The 24778-nt window shown below is 38.2% G+C and overlaps 1 protein-coding gene across 1 annotated transcript; it reads left to right on the top strand.

Annotated features, from left to right (window-relative positions):
• The first annotated feature begins 1304 nt into the window (after window positions 1-1304).
• On the top strand, window positions 1305-20129 carry LOC114457605 (sorting nexin-3-like). The gene is given in 5 exon segments (XM_028439574.1): window positions 1305-1325; window positions 1328-1468; window positions 14039-14134; window positions 16277-16401; window positions 19444-20129. Coding segments are annotated over 5 exon segments (489 nt in total). The 3' UTR covers window positions 19550-20129.
• Window positions 20130-24778: the final 4649 nt, after the last annotated feature.

Genomic DNA, 24778 nt, shown 5'->3' with positions numbered 1-24778 from the left:
ACACTACATTTGTTCTACCTAATCTAATACAATGTTAACATTGTGTTGTAGCATTATATGCACATGTTTCAATATTGTGTAGTGGGGGAAAAAAACACTATTTATGATTATATCATAAATATATCATACATTTGAAGCATCACAACAGAAACTAGACAATTTCATTGAAAATGTACTTTTAATTTAAGTTATGTATTTGTATATGTATGTAATAATAATATGTAATTAATTTATGTATATTAACGCTATTGTTACTATAAAACATATTCATAATAATAAAGAATGTATGAATTTATGAATTAATCTAACATTTGGTTTCTATAGGGTCCTCCATATATAGACCAGTTTGATTTCAAGTTGGCTGCATATTTTAGATGGAAAAACAGGTAACTTCAACATTAATGTGACCTAATTTGTACTTCCATATTTATATATTCTATAAATTATATGTAAAGTAAGGAACTGACAACATCAAAGCAACACCTTCATTTTGTGACAAATTTCTACATAATTTATTTGGGTATTTTACACAATGATTCATGTTTTCGCTGTCCTTTGTCATTTCTCATGTGGGCCAAATTGGATGCTCAAATGGGCTGGATTTGGCCCCTGAGCCATAGTTTGACACATGTGCAAAGCTGGTGTCATGCTTTAAACAATGTCCCAGACATGTGACTCTTACTCTTGATTGTATGTTTAATATTTACCTGTGGTCCACTGACGTTCTCTATTTTTCTGAATAAGTATTTGTCTTTTCCATCACCTGACACTCTGACCGGATGCATGACAGTCCTGGAAAAGGATGTTTGAACACTTCATATCTAATTACATCTTCGACTCTTAGCTGAAAATCGATTGTGATTGAAGATTATGAATAAACACACGAGTGTTTATGTATGAATGATTGTAGCCGTTATGGTTATAAAAACACGGTGCAGCAGGTGGTCAAAGAGCGTCAGCTGAACTTCAGCTGATCGGAAGTTCAGCTACTTTGACCTGTCAAGTTTACTACAGTAACAAACACACCAGCACCGATCGAGTGTCCCTTCAAAATAAAAGCATTGCTTAGACCTTGTATGTAGTTTTTTATATGGCAGCATCTATTTAAATAAGATCAATCCTATATTGCACATGAGTGTTTGAATTTGTTGTTAACTATGTTTGTTTTGGGAAATTTGCTTAAATATCCAAGCATTTTTTTTCCGTAGTGCATTTTCGTTTGAAAAGAAAATGAGGGATAGTGTATGTTGGTGATTTCAGGTACTTCACTTCATTCCAAGCTGCTTAAGAAGAACAGGGCAGAAATGGCTGATACCATAGCTGATTACTAGAGAGGCTGTTCACGAAGCCTCAGAACCTTAACGACGCTTACGGACCCCCGAGTAATTTTCTGGAAATCGACGTGAGCAACCCTGAAACTATCGGTGTGGGCAGAAACAGATACACTACGTATGAAGTCAGGCTGAAGGTGAGCGTCCACCACAAACACACTGGACGTTAGCTTATATGCTAGCTGAATCAGTCGGTAATCGATAAATTATGTTTATTAGAACAGTGTTCAGGCATATATGGAGTGTTGTTGTGTGTGCGCGGTGATCATACAACACCAGCGTCAATGTCATTACGATTAAACGGGTTTAAGGGATAAGGGAAACATGTGAGCTTTCTTAATGCTAACGGAATTTTAACATTCCTGTAGCTAACGGTGTTTGCTTTACGCCCATTTCTCATCTAATCCAGGATATTAGTAACTAACTATATATCCTGAATCGTGTCATTTAACCACACATTGGACACCACGTCTTCTCAAAATGTTGACACGCTGTATAAACAACACTATAAGTGAAGTTAGCATGTTGCTATCTCTCCGTGAGATAATTTGTTTACATTAGCTTACAGACCCACTCACTACTACCAACATAGGTGTAGAGTACTGATATATCCTACTTAAGTAGAAGTTATGTTTCTTGATTGAAATTGTACTCAGGTAGAAATGCAAATAAGTGATGCATAAAATCCTCAAGTACAAGTAAAACGTAGTTCAATTAAATATTACTGTAAATTTTCCACAGGAATTTGTGACTTTTCACGGGAATAATTTATTTGAATTAACCAGAATTTGGGAGTATTTTTGAACAATTGTATCACATCCAAACACAAATATTAACATCCACTCAAAAGTACTGCAAAAAAAACAACAAAAAAAAACCACACACACATTTCCAGATTGAACGTCTGTTCTTTACAGGGATGTTAAAGATAGTTGGGAAAATATATTTTATCTAAAATGTCAGCATCTGTTATTCAAAATTATTCCTTATTTCTCATTAAATCCAATGAAAATGTTGTATTTTTGACTATTCCCAAGATTCTCAAGCTTTAATTCCTTTGGACATTCACTGAAAAGTTTTCCACCTGTTTGCAAGTGTTCTGAATATGTTTATTTTAATACTTTGTAACAAACCTGATGTCAGGTTCAAAGGATATTATCAACCCTTTGATCAGTTATCATTAGCAGAGTTGTATGCTTGTGTTTTACATGATGCTGACTGTGGGATGGGCAGGGTGGTGAACCTGCTGAGTGATCATGTGCACGACGTGTCACAATCAGCAAACATCGTGGTACAAAGTACATCTATGAACACATCCATTAAATGACTGGGATTGTGTTCTTGGTGCATTTTGATCGGTGCATGGGAGACTGTAGGGATTATGCCTGGGCCGATAACAGATTTTGCTGGACAATATATTGTCCCACAAATTATTGCCAATAAACGATATTATTGTCGACTTTTTTTTTTTTTTACACCAAATGAACCACTAATGTAATGATAACATGTCATAATAATGCAAGTACACCCTTTCAAATGCAGTCAACTTGTATTTCTCATTAGTATTTTTTTTACCATTGTAATTGGAATGTCAAGAACCTATAAATATTTTAAACAAATAAAAAACAATTAAAATAAAATGGACTCAGTCTCTGTTAGTAAAAAAAAATTGTACTTTAATACATTTTAAACAAAAACAATAATATTGACCCTGTCACTGTTAAGAAAAGAAAAAAAAAACACCTCAAATGCAAAACCACACACAACCAAAGCAATACATAAAATGGTTTATCAAGTATCTCTCAAAAAACAAAATTGCACTTGCAATAAATATTAAACATTTAGGCACAGAGCAGGTATATAGTTGTACATTCTTTAACAGGTATCACTTGCACCGTAACTGCTGCGACCAGATCTTTCCGTTTGATACCATGGTTGGTCCGATTCGAGCACTTTTAAAATCATATTTCACATATAAATATTGCATTTATTCATAGTTGAATCACACATATGTATTGTGCGATTACACATGAATTAGCAGGATCTAATGAGTCCTTGCTGCCCTCTGCTTGCTGCAACAGATGCGCTGCAAAACCGGAGGCATTGGGGATTGCTGAAGTCACGCAGCGCAGCAGTTTCAGTGCAGATATGCATCCAGTGAAAATCCAGGGTCAGACTTAGCTTGGTTGCTAGCCCCGCTCGGCATCCCTGCTTCTGCTTCCAATCACACCGCTTTCATCGGGAGGAGGCTCCGCTGCTTCACAGGCTGCTGGATGTAGCCGGTGTATTAATCAGAAGCTACGTAGCAGGTCCAGAGTTGCCGCATCTACCGGACTATAATTGTTTGATTTACCTAAATCTAAGATTGCCTGGTGGTGGGTATACTATTTAGAGTAATTATGCTGCAGGTTCACTGAGAAATTATTGGAACTGACTGAGTTATCTGCTGTTTTATATCTGTTGCTAACACTAGCCTCTGCAGCCGACAGGTGTGGCTCCAAATTCGCCTGAATATGGCAATATACCGAGGCCGGCCAACTTACTGAGTTCATTTTCATTTACCATCCGGTTAATTGATTTATCGGCTCAGACCTACTGAGGAGAGGCTTCCGTCTGGCCACTTTTTTATTAAGGCCTGATTGGTGAAGTGCTGCACTGATGGTTGTCTTTCTGGAAGGTTCTCCCATTTGCTCAGAGTAATGCTGAAGCTCTGCCAGTCAGCTGTGGGATTTTATATAGACAGGTGTGTCCATTTCCAAAGCAAGTTAAATGGGTAGAATTTACCACAGGTGCGCTCCAGTCAAGTTGTGGAAACATTGCAACAATAATCAGTGGAAACGTTGCATCTGTGCTCAGTATTGAGTGTCATCGCAAAGGGTGTGAATACTTATGTACATGTGGCTTTTCAGTTAGATTTTTTTTTTTTATAAAGAGGTAAGAAATCCTAATAAACTTTTTTTTTTTTTTTTTTACTTTTTCATTATAGGGTGTTGCAAATAGATTGACAAGAAAAAATAAGAATTTTGGAAAAGGGCTCTAACATTACAAAATGTTGAAAAAGTGAAGGGGGTTGAAAACTTTCTGGATGAACTACATATCTGCTGCACATGCATTTAAAACAAAAAACTAGACAAAGCGTCACTTCTAAATATTTGAGTAAGAAATAGCTCTACCCTTGTACATAGCGTGTACTTAATGCAGAGATACAGCCTCTGTTTCCTCACACTCCCTATTTCTGACTGCAAAGTCCAGATAACGGCAGTGAGCGAAGTTAGAGCTTTATGTTTATCTGCTCTGTGTTTTCATAGACTCATTTAGAAAGGATTCAATGCGTCAGCTTCTTTGAGGTGTAGGCAGGATACAGTGTGGTGCCTTATCCTGTCTAGTTTCACCATCTCCCCCCGTACTCACTTCCTTCCTCCAACTCAGGAGGAAGAACTCCAAATCTTGCAAGAAAAGCGAAAACTTTACTTTTCTGAGAAATTGAGAAATCAGTCAAAGCTGAATAATTTATATTAACTTTAAAGCTGCTAGAAAACCAAGATACATGGAAATAAGAGCATTATGTAGATGTATAAGAGAACTTTTACACCTATGAACACACACGCATGTTTGTTCAGGGAAGTCTCCACACAGGAATACTGCTTCCTTCCTCCAGAGATTGAAGCTACCGTCCATCACTTTGACGTGAAGCAGTAAATCTACTAAACTTACCTTTGAGTAATTCGCCTCAGCTCTTTAAAAGTTAATATTTTCTGCTCAATGTCAGCCGTGGGAAGTCGCTGTTTAAAACATAGTGTTTGAAAGCTGTTTCTTTAAACTGTTAAAGATTAAGACTGTAACTGTGCAAATTCAACTGGGAAAAGCAAAGTTATTAGTGTATTTTATATTTTATCCATGTGTTTTACACAGATGCAAACACAAGGTTCTCATGTTACTCCATGGAGTAATGCAGAGAACAGCCACAAAGCGCAGCAGAGCACATACGCGGTCTCCTTTCTGCTCTGACCTGCAGCTGGGAGTACTTTGGTCCCATAACATTATTTGTGAAACCTTTAACTACCAGCAAATCACCCTCATGTTTAGCACAAAATCCTGCACAACCGTGTGATTGGAGATGTAATGCCTCTGCCGCGGCGTGTCACCAGGTAAACACATCACCATTTGTACTAATACACCAACAGATGAGCCTGTCTTTGTATTTGGTCTCTTTTTAGATTTGAATGCAGTCATATTAATAATCTGAACCGCTTGTTCATCACAACACATTAATAAACACACGCTTCAGATGAAGCTCTGCATGCATTTGCAATCACAGGATAACATGATCACGAGACCAACTGTTACACGTAGCGTGAAATTTTGAAGTGAAATATCAGTAAAATTTGACATATTTGTCAGTTTGTCACATTTTCTAGACATCCAACTAAAAATCGGTGATCGGCCCCAAAAATCCTGATCGTGTAAAGCTGCCAGAGCGAAAAGAGCTGTTTTTTCTAAATAGTTATCATAGTTGACTGACACCCTAATAGTTTGGGGCCTGCAGTGTGTGAAGTGGATTGCAGCCCTAAAGACTTTCATCATTGCTCTTAACCTTAAAGAAGTGGGTTGAAAGTAGGGATGCCATTTCGAGTTAATATAAGGCTACAGTACTTGATTAGCATGTAATAATTAGCATATGCGTGTAATCAGCATTATTGTGCACCCCATAGCCCAGAGTGACCCTGCTTTGCATAAGACCACAGTAGAAGCTCCTCATCCTTTACTTCTCCAAAAATGCCCTCAACTTAGCTTTGCTCGTCTCCTCCAGTTTTATTTCTTTTTCACGGTTTTTTCTATAGTTGGAGTTTTACTCACAATGAGAATATTTTCAGTTATTTTAATGTTGCCATCTATTTACTTTACACGGTTGATGTTTACAATCCTTTCTCCGGCTCTCACTGCTGTCCTGAGAGTCATGCTGACATTGAGATTGAGCTCTTGTGCCTGTACTGGGAGACTCTGCCTAATCCCCTCATTGAGAAAAGAAGAGAAGAATGAAACGGGCGAGGATGTGTGGGGGGAGCTGGAGCGTTTATTGCCCATCCTCACCCTCATACCCCCACCCATGGGAGGGCAGTAAGCCACCTTTTTGCCAGTCTTCTTCTCTTCACTCCCATCTGTGTGCAGTCAGTTGATATAGTGATTACTATGGATTTATTTATTTATAAATGCACGGGTAAAAAAAAAAAAAAAAGGGGCTGCATGCTTTATTCGTCTGGCCACAGTGACTTATCAGTTACAGTTATTGTTACGACAAAGTTATACAAGCAAGCTGTGCTTTGGACGAGTCTGCAGCAGGGGAATGGGTCACTCTTTCTTTAACCCAATATGGTTATTACACATCCTCTAGTTAGTTGTTTATGAAATTAATGGAAAATAACTGTAGTTCAGAAGGTCAACGTGTCATTTGGTCTGAGTAGATGTTTAAAGTGTGATGTCATGCTCTTATTTAAATCCCTTAATTTTCTCAAATGTATCTAGAATTTATTTTCTTTTTTGGTGTTTTTCTGCGGCAGCACCCTGTTAGTGTATTTGTGTGTGTGTGTGTGTGTGTGTGTGTCAGAGAACTGAAGGTGTAATGGGCATTGTCAAATCTTCTTGTTTTTAGTTTGTTCCCATCTCGTTCTGAGAGCACATTCAGTGCAGCGAACTTTGGGATCTCACTTTGTTTATGGATAGAACTACATAAAAGAGCTCTTATAGCTCTGTCTCTCAGTCTCACTCAGTCTTCCACCCCTCCTCTGCTCCTCTCCCATAGCTTTTCCCTCTCACTTTCTTTTTCTTTCCATTTGGGCACTAGGGTGGGAGCCTTTGGTCATTAATAAAACGGGGAGAGATGTGAGAGAGAGTGTGTGTGTGTGTGTGGAGGAGGAGGAGGGTTAGGGCTTGTCAGGCACAGTCAAGTGTAATCCAAAGTCTACAGCATCCTCTTCGACAACTATTTTAATGGAAATAGGGAACATATTGTATCAAGGCTACCATATCCTACTTGAAATGACAGTATCAAAAGTGGGAGTTGATACTATGGCAACAAAGCAGCTTTTTGCCAGCTAGGCGAGTCGCAGAGAGGGTAGGCTGTCAGGCCACAGAAGCCGGCAAGCGAGGGAATGAGTTGGAGAGCATAAGAGAGTACATGGAGAGGTGAGAGCAACAGACCCATAGCCCCTGAGCTTTTGTTCCCAGCCTTTTTCCCCCCATTTTGGAATATGATGCAATGAGATAGTATTGTGTTGCCATTTTTAATGCCATTATTCTGAAAGGGGTCCGTACGGGAGGGGTAAGAACGGGGCATGGGGGAGGTTTAGGATGCACACACTCAAACCTGACTTAATCCATCCTACTAAAAGCTAATGCACGGTGGCCTTGAACTATTCTCTCAGGAGATGAGTGATCTTTGTCCCCTCTCCCTTTAATTCTTTCTTTTCTTTATGTCTCTCTGTATTTTAAGGGTTCTGTCTCTTTTCAGCCCGTTTTCAATGAGACTGTGGCATTGTCCCCCACACGTTAGGAATCACATGCTGAAGACAGGAAGTCTTATTTGAAGGAGGTACCGCCTACTTTTTGGTCTTTTTTTTCCCCCATTTAGATTCATTATTTGTTTCTCTTCCTCTTCTTCACTTCTCAGAATTTGATGATTTATGTCACCTATTTGTCCTGTTTTGATTCCGCATAATAATTCCAGCAATTTAATTTTGTCTTTGCACCAAAATTTCTGCCACCGAACCTTTTTGGCTGAAAATGGCCCAAAAGAGTATTTTTGGTTTTTGGTCGACACGAAATGATCCGCGCCGCAATTAAAGCACACGGAGCACAGAGCGTGTGCGTATCCAAGAACATGCTTGGATTATAAATAAAGCCATGAAGTAGGGATGCACCGAAATGAAAATTTGAGGCCGAAGCCGAATAAAATATCAACGCTTGGCCGCATATCGAATGCTTTTAAGTTTTTCACTATTTTTTTAAATAGTGCATAAATAGCCAAGAATACAATTTTAGACATGTTTTTTTTCTTCAAAGAAAGTAAATGTTTATTGAATATTATGACATTTTTTAAATATTCCAGTAGTCTTTGATTTTCATAAAAAGCACAACAAAGTTTTTCATTTATATTAGGCCTTCAAATAAAACAAAACATGCATCCAAAAAAAGCTAAAGTGCATTAAAGGTGAGGTATGATGAAAAAAATCACTTTCTAATGGTTTTGCTACAGTGATATACATTCCTTTAGCCTCATTCAGAGGGTCAAAGTTGAAAAAGTTCTGTTTCCTCCCTCCCTTGTTATTCCACATTTTGTAAAAACAAAGTCCGCTCCAAATGGGCGAGTTGGATTTTGCCCACGTTGGTAGGTGACGTCACCTAACACACCTCCTACAATGTGAGCTCCTCCCTCTCCAACTATCTTATAGCTAAAACAAACACTGCTGTTTAATATAGAATATATATTGTACTTTATTGCCATACATGTAAATGCAAACTGCACTACTGGATGCCCAAACTGCACTAGTTTTTCTGCTGCCAATCATGTTGGGAGTCACTTCTTGGAGCCACGGACCCACACACATCAGCTGTTAGCACTCCGTGTTAATGCTACACCAGTTTATGTAGCGACAGTCGGTGTAGTGTAAGGAGAAAAAGTTGAGGATGTTTACAGATTTGTGGCTCACAGCGCTAACAACGAACTCGGTTGTGGAAATAGACTGTTTCCAACTTTTACGCGGTGACAGAGAGCGGTAAGCGGGAAGGAGAGAGTCTGGCTGTGTGTTGTGTGGAAAGGAGGAGCTGCTGGTGCTGGTTCTGTAGCAACGCTCACACTTTCCCGACTCAAAATCACTGCACGTTGTTAGATTGCATCATTGCGTCACATGCTACTATTCGGTCTTGCTTTCAACTCACTAAACCGAAGGCCGAATGTCGCTTTTTTTGCAATATTCGGTGGCCGAATATTCGGTGCATCCCTACTAAGAAGCTGATTTTCATTACGAACTTCAATGCAATTTGTGTTTTAATGAGAGAACATATTTAATTTGACTGTCTTTCAGCAGCCCAGTCAGTCATAGGCCTTTATAATATTTAATGTGAGTTGGTCAAGTTTAACGTTTTATTTATTTATTTTATTTTATATTGTGCATTGTTGGAATTTCAGTGCTAAATAAATATTTTCACATGTTTAATTGATTTATTTTTTGAAGCATTAGTATTAATTTATACAATTGCAATGTTTTAATATTAGTGAGGTTGGTACACATTTAGAGCGATAAATACAATGGGACTAATCATTTGAATAATTTATTTTGGTGTTTTGGTTTTCGCCCTTTGTTGTCTCATTTTCGATTTTCGGTGCATCCCTACTCATAAGGACACATCAAAGCAATCAGCATACGCCTCTGAGGAAGACTGACAGTTGACAGTCAAAACATATCAGGAGATCAAAGTAGATATCCTGAAAAAAGTTGTCTGAATAAATGAAATTTTTAAGATACTATTTTGATTCCGCCCCCATGAAATATACATTTCTTTAGAGTCCCACTGGCTCTGCTTGGATTTTCCAGTTACAAAGGCCAGTAAGTTGAGACTTGTGGCCTCTAAGCAGCCGTGAAGAGAACAGAGGCCAAGGTAACCTGATCTTTGACTCGTAGAGCGCTCACATACCGCCTCTTTGTGTGTGTTTGTGGAACAGAGAACAAGTGGGTGAGACCTCTCATTTTTCACTTGTGTCGTTCTCACTCCTCCCCGTGTCCTGCGAGGCCAATCTCTTAATGACAGGGTTGGAGAGGCTGAAGCAACTGAAAGGCCAGGTGACTTTCTTTCCTTACGCTCTCCCTGCTCGCTGTTTTGTCCCGAGGTTCGACTTCATGTGTGCAAACAGGTTTGAACGCCTAGGACTATTATATTCTAATTGTTAACTGTGCGGCTGGTCGGATTGTGTACTTAACACCTGTGCGTGCATTCCTCATGTGAGTCAGTGGGAGCCTGTGCCTTGTTGGAGTGTTTTCTGTGTGCACATGATGGGATTAGAGTCACTGCGGTGGCAGATTACCTGTAACTGTGATCTGTTGTGGTGAGGATTAACTTTGTGGTGCTCCATGCTGTGAGGTAACATGACGCAGCAGGAATAGACCGTGGTGAACCTCGAGAGCAGTTAATGCTGGAGCACTGGGGCGATAAAGCTAAAATAATCCACTTCTCCGGTGACCTATGAAAGAGCAGCGAAGGGCTCACAGACTTCACCTGGAGAGAACTTGTTATAAATGGGAAAGAGACATTTTCATGGCTGAAGAGTCGCATAAAACCTGTAGGGAAAGGAGTGTGGCAGAGATGTATTCATTTTCAGCAGCTTTGAACAAGCATACAGTAGCTTTCAATGCTTGTACTTTAAATTCTGAAAGTAGGTTCGCAATTATTTTTTAGTGAAAGTTAAGTTTTTAGCCAGTTCTCAAAAAGCTGTTCATAAATATCCGAGGCTCAAATTTACCATTTGGGAGTAATTTTGAATGACTGTCATATCAAAAACATGAATATTAGCATCAATTCAAAATTATACAATAAATAAAAACATTATTTTGTAAAATTCCAGGAACTTTCAAAGGCGGAAACTTTCCATGGAAAGTAGCGAAAAATTTTTAAAATTGAAGGTTGGCCCTATATTTACCCTAGATCAGGGGTGTCAAACTCATTTTAGTTCAGGGAGCAATTTGATCTCAAATGGGCCACAGATTATTTGCAGGAAAATTAATAATTTCAACATTGTGCCCTTGTTTGCAGTTCTACATAGACATAAACTACAAAATATGTAAGAAACTGACCATATTTCAGCAATAAGTGACAAATATCACTCTCAACTGGATCTTCACTTTAAATTTCCCAGATTTCATGACCAATTTCTAATTAATTAAGGGAAATATTATCTAATAATTTGAGGGAAATTGAAGGATTTTGTATGAATTTTGAGTTTTTTCTACTGTAACATTAAAAATGACTTCAACCGTGTAATATAAGCACCAGGAAAACTGTGATCCCCTGCAAATATTGAGTTTTATTCACACAATGATTCATGTATTTTGTCATTTTTACTTTTTCCTGTGGGCCGAATTGGATTCTCCAAAGGGCAGGATTTGGCCCCCTTTGCCATGAGTTTGACACATGTGCCCTAGATGATGATTATAGTTTGGTAAATGTATTCTAGACAGATATAAGGGTGTTTTAGAAAAAAATATATAACTATAACAATAGAGTTGAACCTTCTCCATCAAACTTGGGTGGAATCAATTTTGAGATTTAATCAAATACTAAATTAAACCAATATACATGTTTTGCTTGTTGAATGACCGCATGTGGACTTTCAAGGACAGGTAATCTGACTTGTTTTTTAGCCTATCAAGAGAAATAAAGGGGGACAGAGCGAAAAAGGAGAGACCATGAGAGTGAAAAGACCACTCCTGGTCTCCCTCCTCTTCAATTAGTCATAGCACATGAAGTGTCTCTGCTCTTCCTTCAACAGGCAGAAACACCCCCTCATTTCTATTTTGTTCAGCCATTTACTTCTTTCTAGTTAACTCTCCACCCCCGTTACTGCTCACAGTCGCAATCGTCTGCTCATCGATCAGTCTGCTGCTCACGCTGCACCTACTACCTCCATTGCTTTGCTCTTTTGATTCTCCCTCCACGAATTCTGACCTTCTGCGAATGTGGCCTACCAATGAAACGTTCATTCACTCCCGCCTTGTTTCCACATTGTCACGGGATGGCCATGTGCTGTCAGGACGAGTGAAGAGGTTTGGCATTGTGCTGCAATGTGCTGTTTGCTTCAGTGTTCTGTCAATGTCAAAACATCTCCACTTTTCAATATAAAATTCACTCTCGAGTGCTTGTCAACAGCAACTTAGAACAGTGTACACATCTGTGCATCAGCTTACATGAGCAGGCAAAAAAAAAAAAAATAAATAAAATGGCAAAACATTCTGAGTGGGATAGACCTTGGTGAACGAAACACAAGAGAACTTTTATTTCCATTTTCGCCTGGAGGACACTTCCAGTTTTCTATTTAGTTTGGTTCAATTTAAAGTCTTTAGAGTCTTTGTCTCTTTTTTTAACAATTAAACAAAGTCGGAGTGGAAAAACACAAGGTCCATACTAAAACTGAAGCTAAGATTAAGTTTTGCTCACTTTTTTTTTTCACTTATTCATGCCGTTTTCTATACTTTTTATCTTGTCGGATTTCTATACCATGAACATACCAAGAAGGTAAATAACACACAACTTCCTTTTAAAGCTGCTAATTTTTTATCTGATAAAGACGGGCTGCTTTCAAAATTGCATACTAACATACTTCACACACTCAATAAGTATATACTGTCGACTATATACTATTAGTATGATTAGGATGGTGACTGTTTCCACTGAAGTATACTTCCAAGTTTCCCAAGATGCATTTCGAACCTACGACAAAAAGCGAAAGCACACTCAGGCTAAATATATCTCTGTTAATTTGCCACCATTGAAAGCTCTAAAATAATTTTAAGTGAGAAAGTGACCAAGTAGAATATTAATATGGGCTCATTTGATCCATGAAACTCATGGAAACGCATTTCATGCCGACATTTCTGAGATTTTCGGAGACGCGCCATTGTGCTACTGACTGAACTTCTGGTTAACTTTAAAACAAGAGCGTGTGGGTGGGGTGTTCACCGGTACATACATAGACTGTAGAAAATACATACATAGCACTGCGCGAAGGACGTCTGTTTACATGTCAATCACGACAGAGAGCTTCCTGGAGGCGCGGCTTCTCCAGCTCAGTGCCGCATCAAATTCATCATCAAAGTGGGAACGTGTCTTCAAATTGAAGCGAGGTGTTTGGGCTCACCCTGCAGTAAGAAATGAGCAAAGCACCCTCTAACTAACAATTGAGGGAATCAATGAAAAAAGCACTTTGGGAATGTGTATGAAGCCCAAATAGAACTTTATGATGTTTAAAGCACAGAAAAGTTGATTTAGCTTAACATGGGCCCTTGAAACACTCTCTGAACTTAACAGGACAGTACAAGACAGGACAAGAAAAAAATTGCAGCCCTTGCAATTAATCGTTCAGCCCTACTCCACATCCCACAATGCAATGCACAACATTTATCCGACAATGTCAATTACCTGTTTACTGTGGCGAGCAAAACAAAAGTGGCAATTTTAACCTTTTCTGTCTTTACGAATGATCTTCGATTGATGTATTTATGAGCCCTACACAATGTCTTTTTCCTTCTTTAGCAACATTAACTCACTAGCCGACTCGCACAAGCATTTCTATTACCCCATGTAAGTAAATACATCTGACCCTGCCGTTCTTACTTATTGTTATTTTAACGTAAAAGCACCATCAGAGCACATGATTGCTGAGAAGACAGAGGAACAAGTATTAAGGAGACGTTGAAATAGGCTTGATGCTCCTTTTTACCATTTACATGCTGTTAGAGCTCGAACAGGAAGTGATTTGTCGCGTTGGTTGTTTAAAAAATAAAATGTCTTTGCTAGTTGACTGAACATTTAATGACAGTCCTTCTAAACGTGGAAACAAGGAACCTTAAAGAAACTTTGTCAAACACAACTTTCAGATGTTTACTCTAATTGTTGTGTGTTACAATGGTTAAAGATAAGGTGTGTGTGTGTGTCCACAGACTAACCTGCCCATCTTCAAGCTGAAGGAGTCTTCTGTACGGAGGCGGTACAGCGACTTCGAGTGGCTCCGAGCCGAGCTGGAGAGGGAAAGCAAGGTGAGCCGCTGATGTGAACTCAACACAAAAGCAGCCGAGTGCTCCGCTGATCAAATCAGTGTGTTACACTGAGCATAATAGCGGCGTGTTGATGAAATAAAGTGCTTAAGGAAGTGTTTGAACCTCTGTGGTTAAACAGCGAAAAATGTACTCTGTTTTTCCCTCAGCTTCGAAAGGTCTTAGTGATTAAAAGGGACGTGAAACCCCTCCAACAAGTGCCCTTGATTAAGCCCACTGAAGTCTTTGTTCTACATTATGTGCATTTGTAACAAGAATAGATTTCATTTACAAGAAAATATCCGTGTTTTACTTTTGCGTTTACTGTATAAACTCTGGACTGTACTGTCATTTTGGCTTGTCAATGTATGGAGAGGGTTAGTGTTAGTCATGCATGAGGTTAACACAAAACTAACATATTAATAGAGGCCCTATAAATTCAATTTTATTTTATTTTTCAAATTCTATGTTTTCCGCATAACTTTTTTAAAATTCTGCTTTTTAAGAAATATTGATTGGTTTTTTTTCAGAAAATATTAATTCTTAACTCTTGTGAGGAAACAAAAAAAAAGAAAACCATAATTAAACAAAAATGTTTGTCAAAAATAAAAATGTGATTTAAAACCATGTGTAAAGGTAGATATGTTATACTGACATGGATTATTCTGACTACTAATATGTCATATAAAGATGTATGAGAGTAGTATTAATTACACCTAATTTCCCCTCAGGGATCAATGGTTTACTGAATCTGAGCAGGTTTATTGATCAACTCATTCCAGACTGTAATGATAGACAAAAATAAATGGAGACAAGGATGTATTAGTTATTTCACCACTAGAGGCCACAAAATTTTACCGTATTAGAAATTATCAAGTTATCATGAGCCTACCATGTTTCAGACTCTACAATCCCTGACATCTTGTTCCCACAGATCTTCTGTAGCACTGATGAGATGTTGTTCAAACACTCTGAGCAGGTGAAGCTAATAAATGTTGCTCATATTTTCAGAGAAAGCCCCTCCCTCCCTGTTTGCAGTGCTTAACGAGACGCATAAAAGTTACTCTGAAGCTGGTGGGCTCTATATTTTGGAGTGTGTGATGAGTTGCGCTGTTTTTTGGTAGTTTAATCCAGCGGTTCTAATCTCTGGTTTAATCTGTGTTTCTGGCGGCCGCTTCAACATTATTGTTTAGCACGGGAATGGTAACGGGAGGGCGGCGGTGCACCTTCACCTAACAATGATGGCGTTTCGTTCACATTATGTCAATTTCCACGTTTAACAGTTGATTCCGTTTTATTTGGTCATTATAGGGCCCAAATTAATGCTTTATTACCCATGAATTCAGATTTATTTATCTGTGAAAGTGTTTTGTTTCCTCTTCAAAGACTATATCAGGGTTCCCGCAGATCCCTAAAAAATCTTTAAAGGCTTCAAATTCATGAATCTAAAAATAAGGCCTTAATTGTCATTAAAATGTCTTAAATTTTAACACATTTGTTAAATGTGTTAAAACGTTTGTTTTATGATTGTCATTAGTCACATATTTCAAAATAAATAGTAACATTTGTATTTAAAAAATATATATATAATTTACAGTAACATTGCCCAATCACGACAGCAGAACAAACTATAAAACAGTGACAGTGGGACTTTGTGCAGATGCTCGTCATGAATTGTAGCAACTTTCAACAACATGGGGAAATGTACATTTAATGAAAATTGCCTTTGCAACAAAGATTTTTCTTAAAGACTTTTAATGGTTTGTGTTTTTGTTGTTGTTTCATAGAGTTCTGGCCATTTTTATAGCCATCTTGTGTGTTTTGAGTGGTTTTGATTACTTTAGTCTGTTTTTTTTTTCTTTTGCGTATTTTACTGTCATTTTGTGTGATTACTTTGGGGGCCGCAAGTTGCACATCTGCACTAGGCACTGGAAAAAATGGACCCTAACCCTATGTAAATGATGTGGCCTTTTGTGTCATTTGGGTTTACTGTGAAGTTGGTCTTAAATTGAATTTCAAATGGCAATAAAAAGTCTAAAATTTAATTTGACTGAAGCTATAGGAACCCTGTATATTTTTGGAGCGCTATGAAGTTGACTGAGAGCAATAAACCAATCGCTGTATGTTTGTGTGTTTCTATTGCAGGTAGTCGTACCGCCACTTCCAGGGAAAGCTCTCATTCGGCAGCTCCCGTTCCGTGCGGACAATGGCATATTTGACGACTCCTTTATTGAAGAGCGGCGACACGGTCTGGAGCAGTTTCTCAACAAGTAAGCCTTACGGTGCTAACCCTGTTCTGCCGTGTGCTGGAAGGGTAAAACTACTTTTTACTGAAGTTACTAGCAGCTCTTACCTCAGCAAAGACTTTTTTTCCATCCAAAGAACAATGCAGCACCTTGTGCAATAACTAGATTCAACTTTTTCACTTTTCTTTGTGGTTAACAAAGTGAACTCTGGTGTTTTTCTCCCTATTTTCCCTAAATCTCTCAGAATTACTTTTGCAGGAGACGAAAACAAGCAAAGAGTACTTAAGTGTGCACCTCCACAACATCCTTCTCCCCACCTTTGTTTTGTTGTTAATGTGTAATTTATGTTAATTGCAACTCAAATTACAGCGCGTGGTTCCCCCAGGATGTGTGCGCGCATTTCTCATGCAGCACGTCTTCATTTTCCAGCTGTCAAACAATAAAAGTTACAGTGCGATTGTAATTATTTGCTTTGATTGCAGACTTGGCTATTATCTTTGTTTCATGTGCAAATGCATCAATGTTTCCTATTATATTACTAAGTGAGCTAAGACAGTTGAGAAAATTAAAGCCATGAATGGATTTTTAAAGGATATGAGAATGCGTTGGTAATTAGGAGTTTCTCCCCAGTTTGCTTTCAATGAAAATGCGCTGTTGATCATTTTATTGTTCACATTTAATACCGACCAATGAGGCTCACTGCGTACTTTTAAAATCTGTGATTGCGCACATTGTGAAGAGGAAATATTTCGGGATATTAAACATGATTGTTGCCACGAAACAAGTAAGAATAAAGAAAAGAGCGAGACACTATTTATTTAAATTTTCAGGCAAAAAAAAAAAAAAAAGACAACAAAACTACTTTGGCGCTTTAGAAATGATAGACTATTTAAAGTTGTCAGTATGATAAATCTTTCCGCTCACTGCCCTGCTATTTGACCTTTTAATAGATTTCTTTCATGTTTACTCTGCCTGGAACATTTCCCATCACAAGTTAAGATACAAATCTTACCGTTTGAGCTTTTCTGAGTAGTTTACCGTTTAAATTATGATATGATTTGGGTCTCAGGTGCTCTAGTGTACTCACGTTAATGATTTTTTGTGTGTGTGTGCACATCTTCTGAAATGACATTAAAAGAGTCTATTTTCCTGTGCTTAAGCCTCTCTGACATTACAGTCCCACGGTCATAATATTTTAAATTAAATGTATTGATGTTAACTGCTTACCTTCTACTCTCAAAACACCTAAATATCCCTCCCTAAAAAAAAAATAACTAAAATGAAATAAAAAAAATACTAAAATGAAATGCAACTGGATTCCGTTCTGAGACAAAATTTTAGTAAGTTGTGTAAAGTTAAAAATGGACTTGATTTTATATAGCGCTTTATCACCACACTGAAGCAGTCTCAAAGCGCTTTACATATCAGCTCATTCACCCATTCACTCTCACATTCACACACCAGTGGGACAGACTGCCATGCAAGGCGCTAGTCGACCACTGAGAGCAACTTAGGGTTCAGTGTCTTGCCCAAGGACACTTCGACACATAGTCAGGTACTGGGATCGAACCCCCAACCTCTCGATCAGAAGACGACCCACTACCACCTGAGCCACGGTCGCCCACCGTGGCTCAGTTAACCCAGTTAACAAAGCTTCTAAAGCATTACAGGAGATGATTTAAGCTCAGGTTCACTCCAAGACCACACAGAATATTTTTAATGGTCAACTTCAGGTAATCACTATCTTTAAATGACCAAATAGTGAAAAGGAATTCTCAATTAGGATAAATTTAAGAAAAATTCAATTAAAGGGGACATATGCTAAATCCACTTTTTTAGCCCTTAAATGCATTTTGATGTATATTTAGATTGTTTAGAAGCACAGAAAAGTTCAAATTAATCTCTTCAGGTGCTCCGTTGATATCTTTATATTCTGTTTTGGTCATATTTTTTCAATCTGTTTCGATTTTTTGAACAATAACGTCAGCGGAACTGCCAAATTAGGACATCGACTCCAGGCCCAACACTTCGAGCAATCCGCCATTTTTATTTCTCGCTTTTATTTTGTAGTTTAAGCTCCAGGATGCAGAAGTTACGAGAGGAGAAATCAAAATGTTTGGTTGTTGGATGTAGTAACCCACACGCTTCATTACACCATCTCCCAGCATCAGAACCTTTTCAAAGTGCCTGGTTGAGTTTTATTTTTCACGGAAATGTACCCACATCTGTGGGTAAGGTCATTTTTGTGTGCGCGAAACACTTCAAGGATGACTGCTTCAGCAACCTCCACCAGTATAAAGAAGGTTTTGCCGAAAGACTTTGTCTGATTGAGGGTTCAATTCCTTCTATCTTTGGAGACGACGAACAGAGCACTTTGGTAAGCTGTAAATAATGCTAAAAAGTGTGATGATAAGACGTCCCTGTCATTGTTTTGTTAGCATTAGCAGTTGCACCGTCTTCATATGTTAGCGCTGTGTGCTCCTTTTAGATCCTTGATGATATGGCCTACGTGGTTTAATTTAAGTCTAAAGTTTTCATTAGTCATTTCATTTTGCTGTTTTTGTCTCCGAAAAGACTGTATTAAGTTATTTTCTGTATTTTGATTGCATTTGTTTTTTATGCAGGTATTTAGTTTAATTTACTTTTTTGATTTATTATGAAACATAATGTTACAGTACTTGTTCCGTGTGTGGTTATAAATGGGGGGCAATGTGTGCAGGTGGGGCTTCAAAGTTCACCTTTGTTCAAAGTAGGGAATACCCAAAAAAGTATGAGAACCACTGGTTTATGGGGTTCCCCGTGATATAACGTTACTCTGACACATCTACATTTGTCCATGTTTTTTTGGGCACGCTGGCATCAATAGTGGATAAGAACAACTTTAGTATGAAAAAGAGGTACAGTTTAAAAAATGTTGGTTATTGTCCTCATCAACTTATAAGAGGATTAAGTCCTTTTTACATTTTTAGTTTGAAGACTTTCCTGTCTTCATTGCAGTGCATTACTGTATGTTGTGGACAGATATTCCTCCAGTCTAAACATGGTTTTTGCTGCTGTGTGTTTCAGAGTTGCCGGTCACCCTCTGGCTCAGAACGAGAGATGTCTGCACATGTTTCTTCAGGACGAGTCCCTGGATAAGAACTACACCCCGTCCAAAATCAGGCAAGCTTGAATGAACAGCCCTGCTCACCTCATCATTGCCCAACAACCCAAAGCTCTTATCACTGTTTCTCTCCAACAAACATTTTTGGTGGTCACCTCCTCCTTTTTGTGCCCCTTTTCAAATTAATGTAAATCACTGTTTTTTTGTTCAAATTCTTCTCCTGATTGGTGTTTGTTTAATAATTGGAGTCACAAACACATGGCTGTGGTTGAAAGTAACTTCTCTATATGTCTGGAAATGCCACTAACATAAATATATTTTGTATTTATCATTTAGCTCAATGTCATAAAAAATTTATACATTTTATATAGTTACATTCAGCCTTCTCTGTACGCGCAGCCTTTGTGACCCTCCTTTCAATACTGGCATGTTGCTCACCACGACTAAGAACTGAACTTACATGTACACATGCACGTGCACATGTTTCCAATGAGCACCTGCGCAGCAGCTATCACCGTGAATTTTTTAGTAAGAAACCAGAGGAAATTGCAGTATTTCTACAGGCTATATGCATTATGAGATTTGTATACTGCTGTGCCATTTTTGTTTATTTTGAAGGTTTTCCAATAAAAAAAATAAGTGAAACGTATTCACATATAAATCATGTTTGGATTTGTTTTCTGATCTTTCAGCAGACATGTGTGAAATATCACTTAATTCAGTTTACAAAATTCTAGATAATGTAAAAAAAAAAAGAAAAAGATAAATAATCCCTATTTGGTGTGACTAACCATTACCAATCACAACCACGTTCAATTCTTATTAATACATAGTGTGATTAGTTGTCTGTTTGATCAACCAGTGACATCAAAAAGGTGCAAATAATTATCAATTCAGTCATGGACTCTCCTGGGGTGTTCCACAGGGCTCAGTCCTAGGGCCACTTTTGTTTTTGTTGTACCTTCTCCCTCTCGGACAGATAATTCAGATGTTCAGTGATGTCTTATCACCTGTTCGCGGATGACATACAACTGTACTGCTCATTTAAAATCTCCAAAGTCCACAAACTTACCTCTTTAACTCACTCAATGCCGTTGAAGTAAAAATGTCCTTTCAAATCCAAATGCTCGCTGCCATTGACATAAAAATACATCAATTGTGTTTTTTTAAGGGGGTTGCTAGGAGACAGTGTGACAAAGTTCTCTCATCAATATCAGGTAATTTGTGACATGTAGGTGGCAGCAGCGCACCTTTGGATGAGAGATTAGTTATGGGCAGAGGTTAGAGGAAAAGAGTTTACGAGACAGAAAATGGCGCAACAAGAGTTGACGGTGAAGCTCCCAGCAGCGCGCACTCGACCAGAGCTTGTGTGAAACTAAGTGGACTATTGAGTGTCGCCACTGTGAGACAAAATGATCAACAAAACCGAGGCAAGTGATGACACTCGGCATGTCTGGGAGGAGGAGGAAGTTGCGTGTGTGGAGACTGACGGGGGGAGAGACTTGGAGGACGGCCAAATTACAGTAAGAAATCATTTTGCTATCAAAAGCCCGGTCTCAATGTTTTATAAAAGGAAATCAATGTTGAGGTGTCACTAAAGCAAAAAAAAAAATTAATTGCCTCAAAGGCACTGACAGGTTTTTTAGAAAAAGCCTTTTTTTCTCATCTTTTTGTCAGAAACTGGCAATTTGTGTAAAACTTGCCTCTATTCAACTGCTGATTACGGAAGAACAAAGCGAGAACAATTTATTTATTTATTTTTTTTGATGAAAATAGAGTGTCTAATCTTTTAGAATCTGATTTCAGATTTCAGATTGTCATGGTAAATGGACGTGATTTATATCAGCTCATTCACCCAAACACTCTCACATCCACACACCAATGGGACAGGACTGCCATGCAAGGCGCTAGTCGACCACTGGGAGCAACTTAGGGTTCAGTGTCTTGCCCAAGGACACTTCGACACAGTCAGGTACTGGGATCGAACCCCCAACCTCTCGATCAGAAGACGACCCTCTACCACCTGAGCCACGGTCGCCATAGTACAAAATATTCTGTGGGTCTTTAAAAATCAGTCAAAATGCTCTGCTGGCAGTGAGAGGGGTAGCCGTTCTGAAAGTGGCTGACTGTGAATGAGTTAATGGACTGCCTGTCCCATGTAAAGCAGTGGCTGAGAGAGAACAGTCTCCAATTAAACTCAGAGAAAAATCGAATGTATCCACTGACTTAATGTGAATAAAACACTGCATTCATCCCCCCACTCAAGACCTAAACACGTTTCGACCACCCGCAACACCGACTAAACTTCCAGAAAAACTATGCAACTGATTACGCGCTCCACAATACAGAGCCGAGCAGTTCCCACTTAACTTTAGTGTCTGTGAAGCGCTACAAACAGGGAGGGAGGGGCTGAGCAGCCTCCGCCAGCTTCACTTGCTCAGTGTTTAATATAAACAACTTCTCATCAGAGCTACAGAAGATCTGTGGGAACAAGTTGTGTTGTTGTTGTAGATGAGACTGATTCCAGGGATTGTAGAGTCTGAAACATCGTACGTTCATGATAACTTGGATAGCTTCTGATGTTCTGGCCCCTGGTGGTGAAGTAACTGATGCATCTTGTGTCTATTTATTTGTGTCTAATCATCTAGAATAATATCCTCAGGATAATTGAAATGAAGTTGATCAAAACTTAGTAAACCATTGATCCATGAGGGAAAATTGGGTGACATTAATGCTGCTCTCATTCATACACCAAGGTGTCCTTGAGCAAGGTACCCTTGAGCAAGGCGCCGAACCCCAACACTGCTTTCTTCATTGTAAAGCGACTTTGAGTACCCAGAAAAGCGCTATATATAATTGATGTAAAATCATGTCATATAATAATAATATGACATGATTATAAACAATTAAGTAACAAGTAAGAATAATCCATGTCAGTACAATCTATAGCTACCTTTATTTGTAGTTTACATGTGGTTTTAAATTACACTTTTAATTTGACACATTTCTGTTTAATTATGGTTTTCTTTTTTTAATTGTTATTCATTTTGTTTCTTCATAGGAGTCGAAAACCTACATTTTCTGAAAAAAAATTGAAATGTGGAAAACATAGAATTTGAAAAAAGGAGCTGACCCGACTACAGTGTTCAAAACTCCTGAATCGCACCAACAGGAGAGACCATATTAGTCCTGTTCTGAAGTCTCTCCATTGGCTCCTTGTTGACTTCAGAGTGAAATTTAAAATTCTGGTCCTGACTTCATGGACAGGATTATATCTCTGATCTGATCCAGCCCTGCACTTCAGCTCAGGCCAAAACCTGCTAATGGTCCCTTGAACCTGTCACAAAACCCGAGGAGGCGGGTCTTTTAAAGCCGTTAGGCTCCGTCTCTGGAATGAACTTCCTCTGTCCTCGCACTCCCTTGACTCTGTGGAGACTTTTAAAAAGCAGCTAAAGACTTAGTTTTTTAAACAGGCATTCCAGAGCCAATAGAGCTGCTTTTATGATTGTGTATTTTATAGTTTTTAAATTTCACTTTGTGACCTCTGTCTGTGAAAAGCGCGATACAAATAAAGTTTACTTACTTACTAAATCTGATGGGACGAGCCAATTTCAGCTACAGAGGAAAGAAAAACAGCACTGACCGCGACAATGACGGAGCACAGCAAGACATAAGTTAGTTCTTCTGTATCAGCAAGCTTTCTCCTCTATTATAATTAGCACATTTTTTCCAACAGTTTGTTTATTTATTCCTACAGTTTGTTTGTTTATTTATTCCTATGGTTTGTTTGTTTATTTATTCCTACAGTTTGTTTGTTTATTTATTCCTACATTTTATTTGTTTATTCATTCCTACATTTTGTTTGTTTATTTATTCCTACGGTTTGTTTACTTATTCCTACATTTTGTTTGTTTGTTTGTTTGTTCACTTCTAGGGTGTGTTTGTTTTATTTATTCCTACGGTTTGTTTGTTTTATTTATTCCTACGGGTTTTTTTTGTTTTATTTATTCCTACGGTTTGTTTGTTTCTTTATCCCTACAGTTTGTTTGTTTTATTTATTCATAAGGTTTGCTTTGTTTTATTTATTCCTACAGTTTGTTTGTTTCTTTATTCCTACAGTTTGTTTGTTTTATTTATTCCTACAGTTTGTTTGTTTCTTTATTCCTACAGTTTGTTTGCTTTATTTATTCCTACAGTTGCAGTTTTCAATGTTTTTAGGTTTACACAAAGCGGAGCATTGATGAAATGCCTTTAAACGCAGGACGTAGCCTTGTCTCCTGAGCAGCTGACCTGCTGGGTTTCAAACCGACAACCATCATAAACATATTTACTGTGACGCTCTTGACGCCATTATTCACTACGGCAAATTAAATCTCTTCTGTAATTGTTGGATTTGGAGCGTTTTCATTCTCAGAAATCTGTTAATTTTGTTTTAATGATGGAACTCAAAAACATGTCAGATATGAGCCCTGCCTGCCTGGCCACATGTTTGAGCACAAATAGATAATAATTGGGTTTGATTCCAGCAAGTTCATTATATCTTCTTTTTTGAAATAAGATGTTAAGGTTTAATTTATTCAGACTACTTTTTTCAGGAAATTTACTTTGAAATGTACTCAAGTCTTCCTCAGCGGCATACTGATTGCTTTTGATGTACTGTATCCTTATGAGTTGTTTTTTTTTTATGCTTTGATGCTTTCCTTAGACTTTCCTGAAAAAAGTTGTCTGAATAAATGAAACTGTAACATATTAATAATTGGTTTTCTTATAAATTTGTTATAATCAGTACACTGAAATGTTTATCTCTGGTGGTTAAGACTACATGGATTTGCAGGTTCTCGCATCTTTTCTGTGAACCCCATTAAGAAACACTTACCTCCAGCTGGTCCTTTACCCCCCCCCACATGCATAAAATGACAGCAGTTGAATTCAGTGTCTTTTATTCTCGTGGTTACAACTCTAAATAGTTATAACGCCACAGATTTACAACCGAATAAAACATCACAGGCCACAGTAACATTTTTTCTCCAAGTGCTGAACATTATTTCATTCAGTGTTAGTGTCTAACTTCACAAAGTTGACCTAAACATCTTAACGCTGTGCTTCAGACAGGACACTGGGTGTGGTGCCAGAAAGTGATCGTCAGCAACGCCATCGCCGTCCACAGGAGTGGATTTAATCTCAATTTAAAAAAAAAAAAGCTTTTTCTAAAATTATAAACACAGCTCACTCAATGGTAAACGCTGAATATATCTTTGAAGATGGAAATACTTTTAATTCTGGAAACATTTTGGGTGT

Source organism: Gouania willdenowi, chromosome 24 (assembly GCF_900634775.1).
Source record: "Gouania willdenowi chromosome 24, fGouWil2.1, whole genome shotgun sequence".
Lineage (NCBI taxonomy): Eukaryota > Metazoa > Chordata > Actinopteri > Blenniiformes > Gobiesocidae > Gouania > Gouania willdenowi.
Note: the sequence above shows the minus strand (reverse complement) of the source record. Positions and strands in the feature narration are given on the sequence as shown.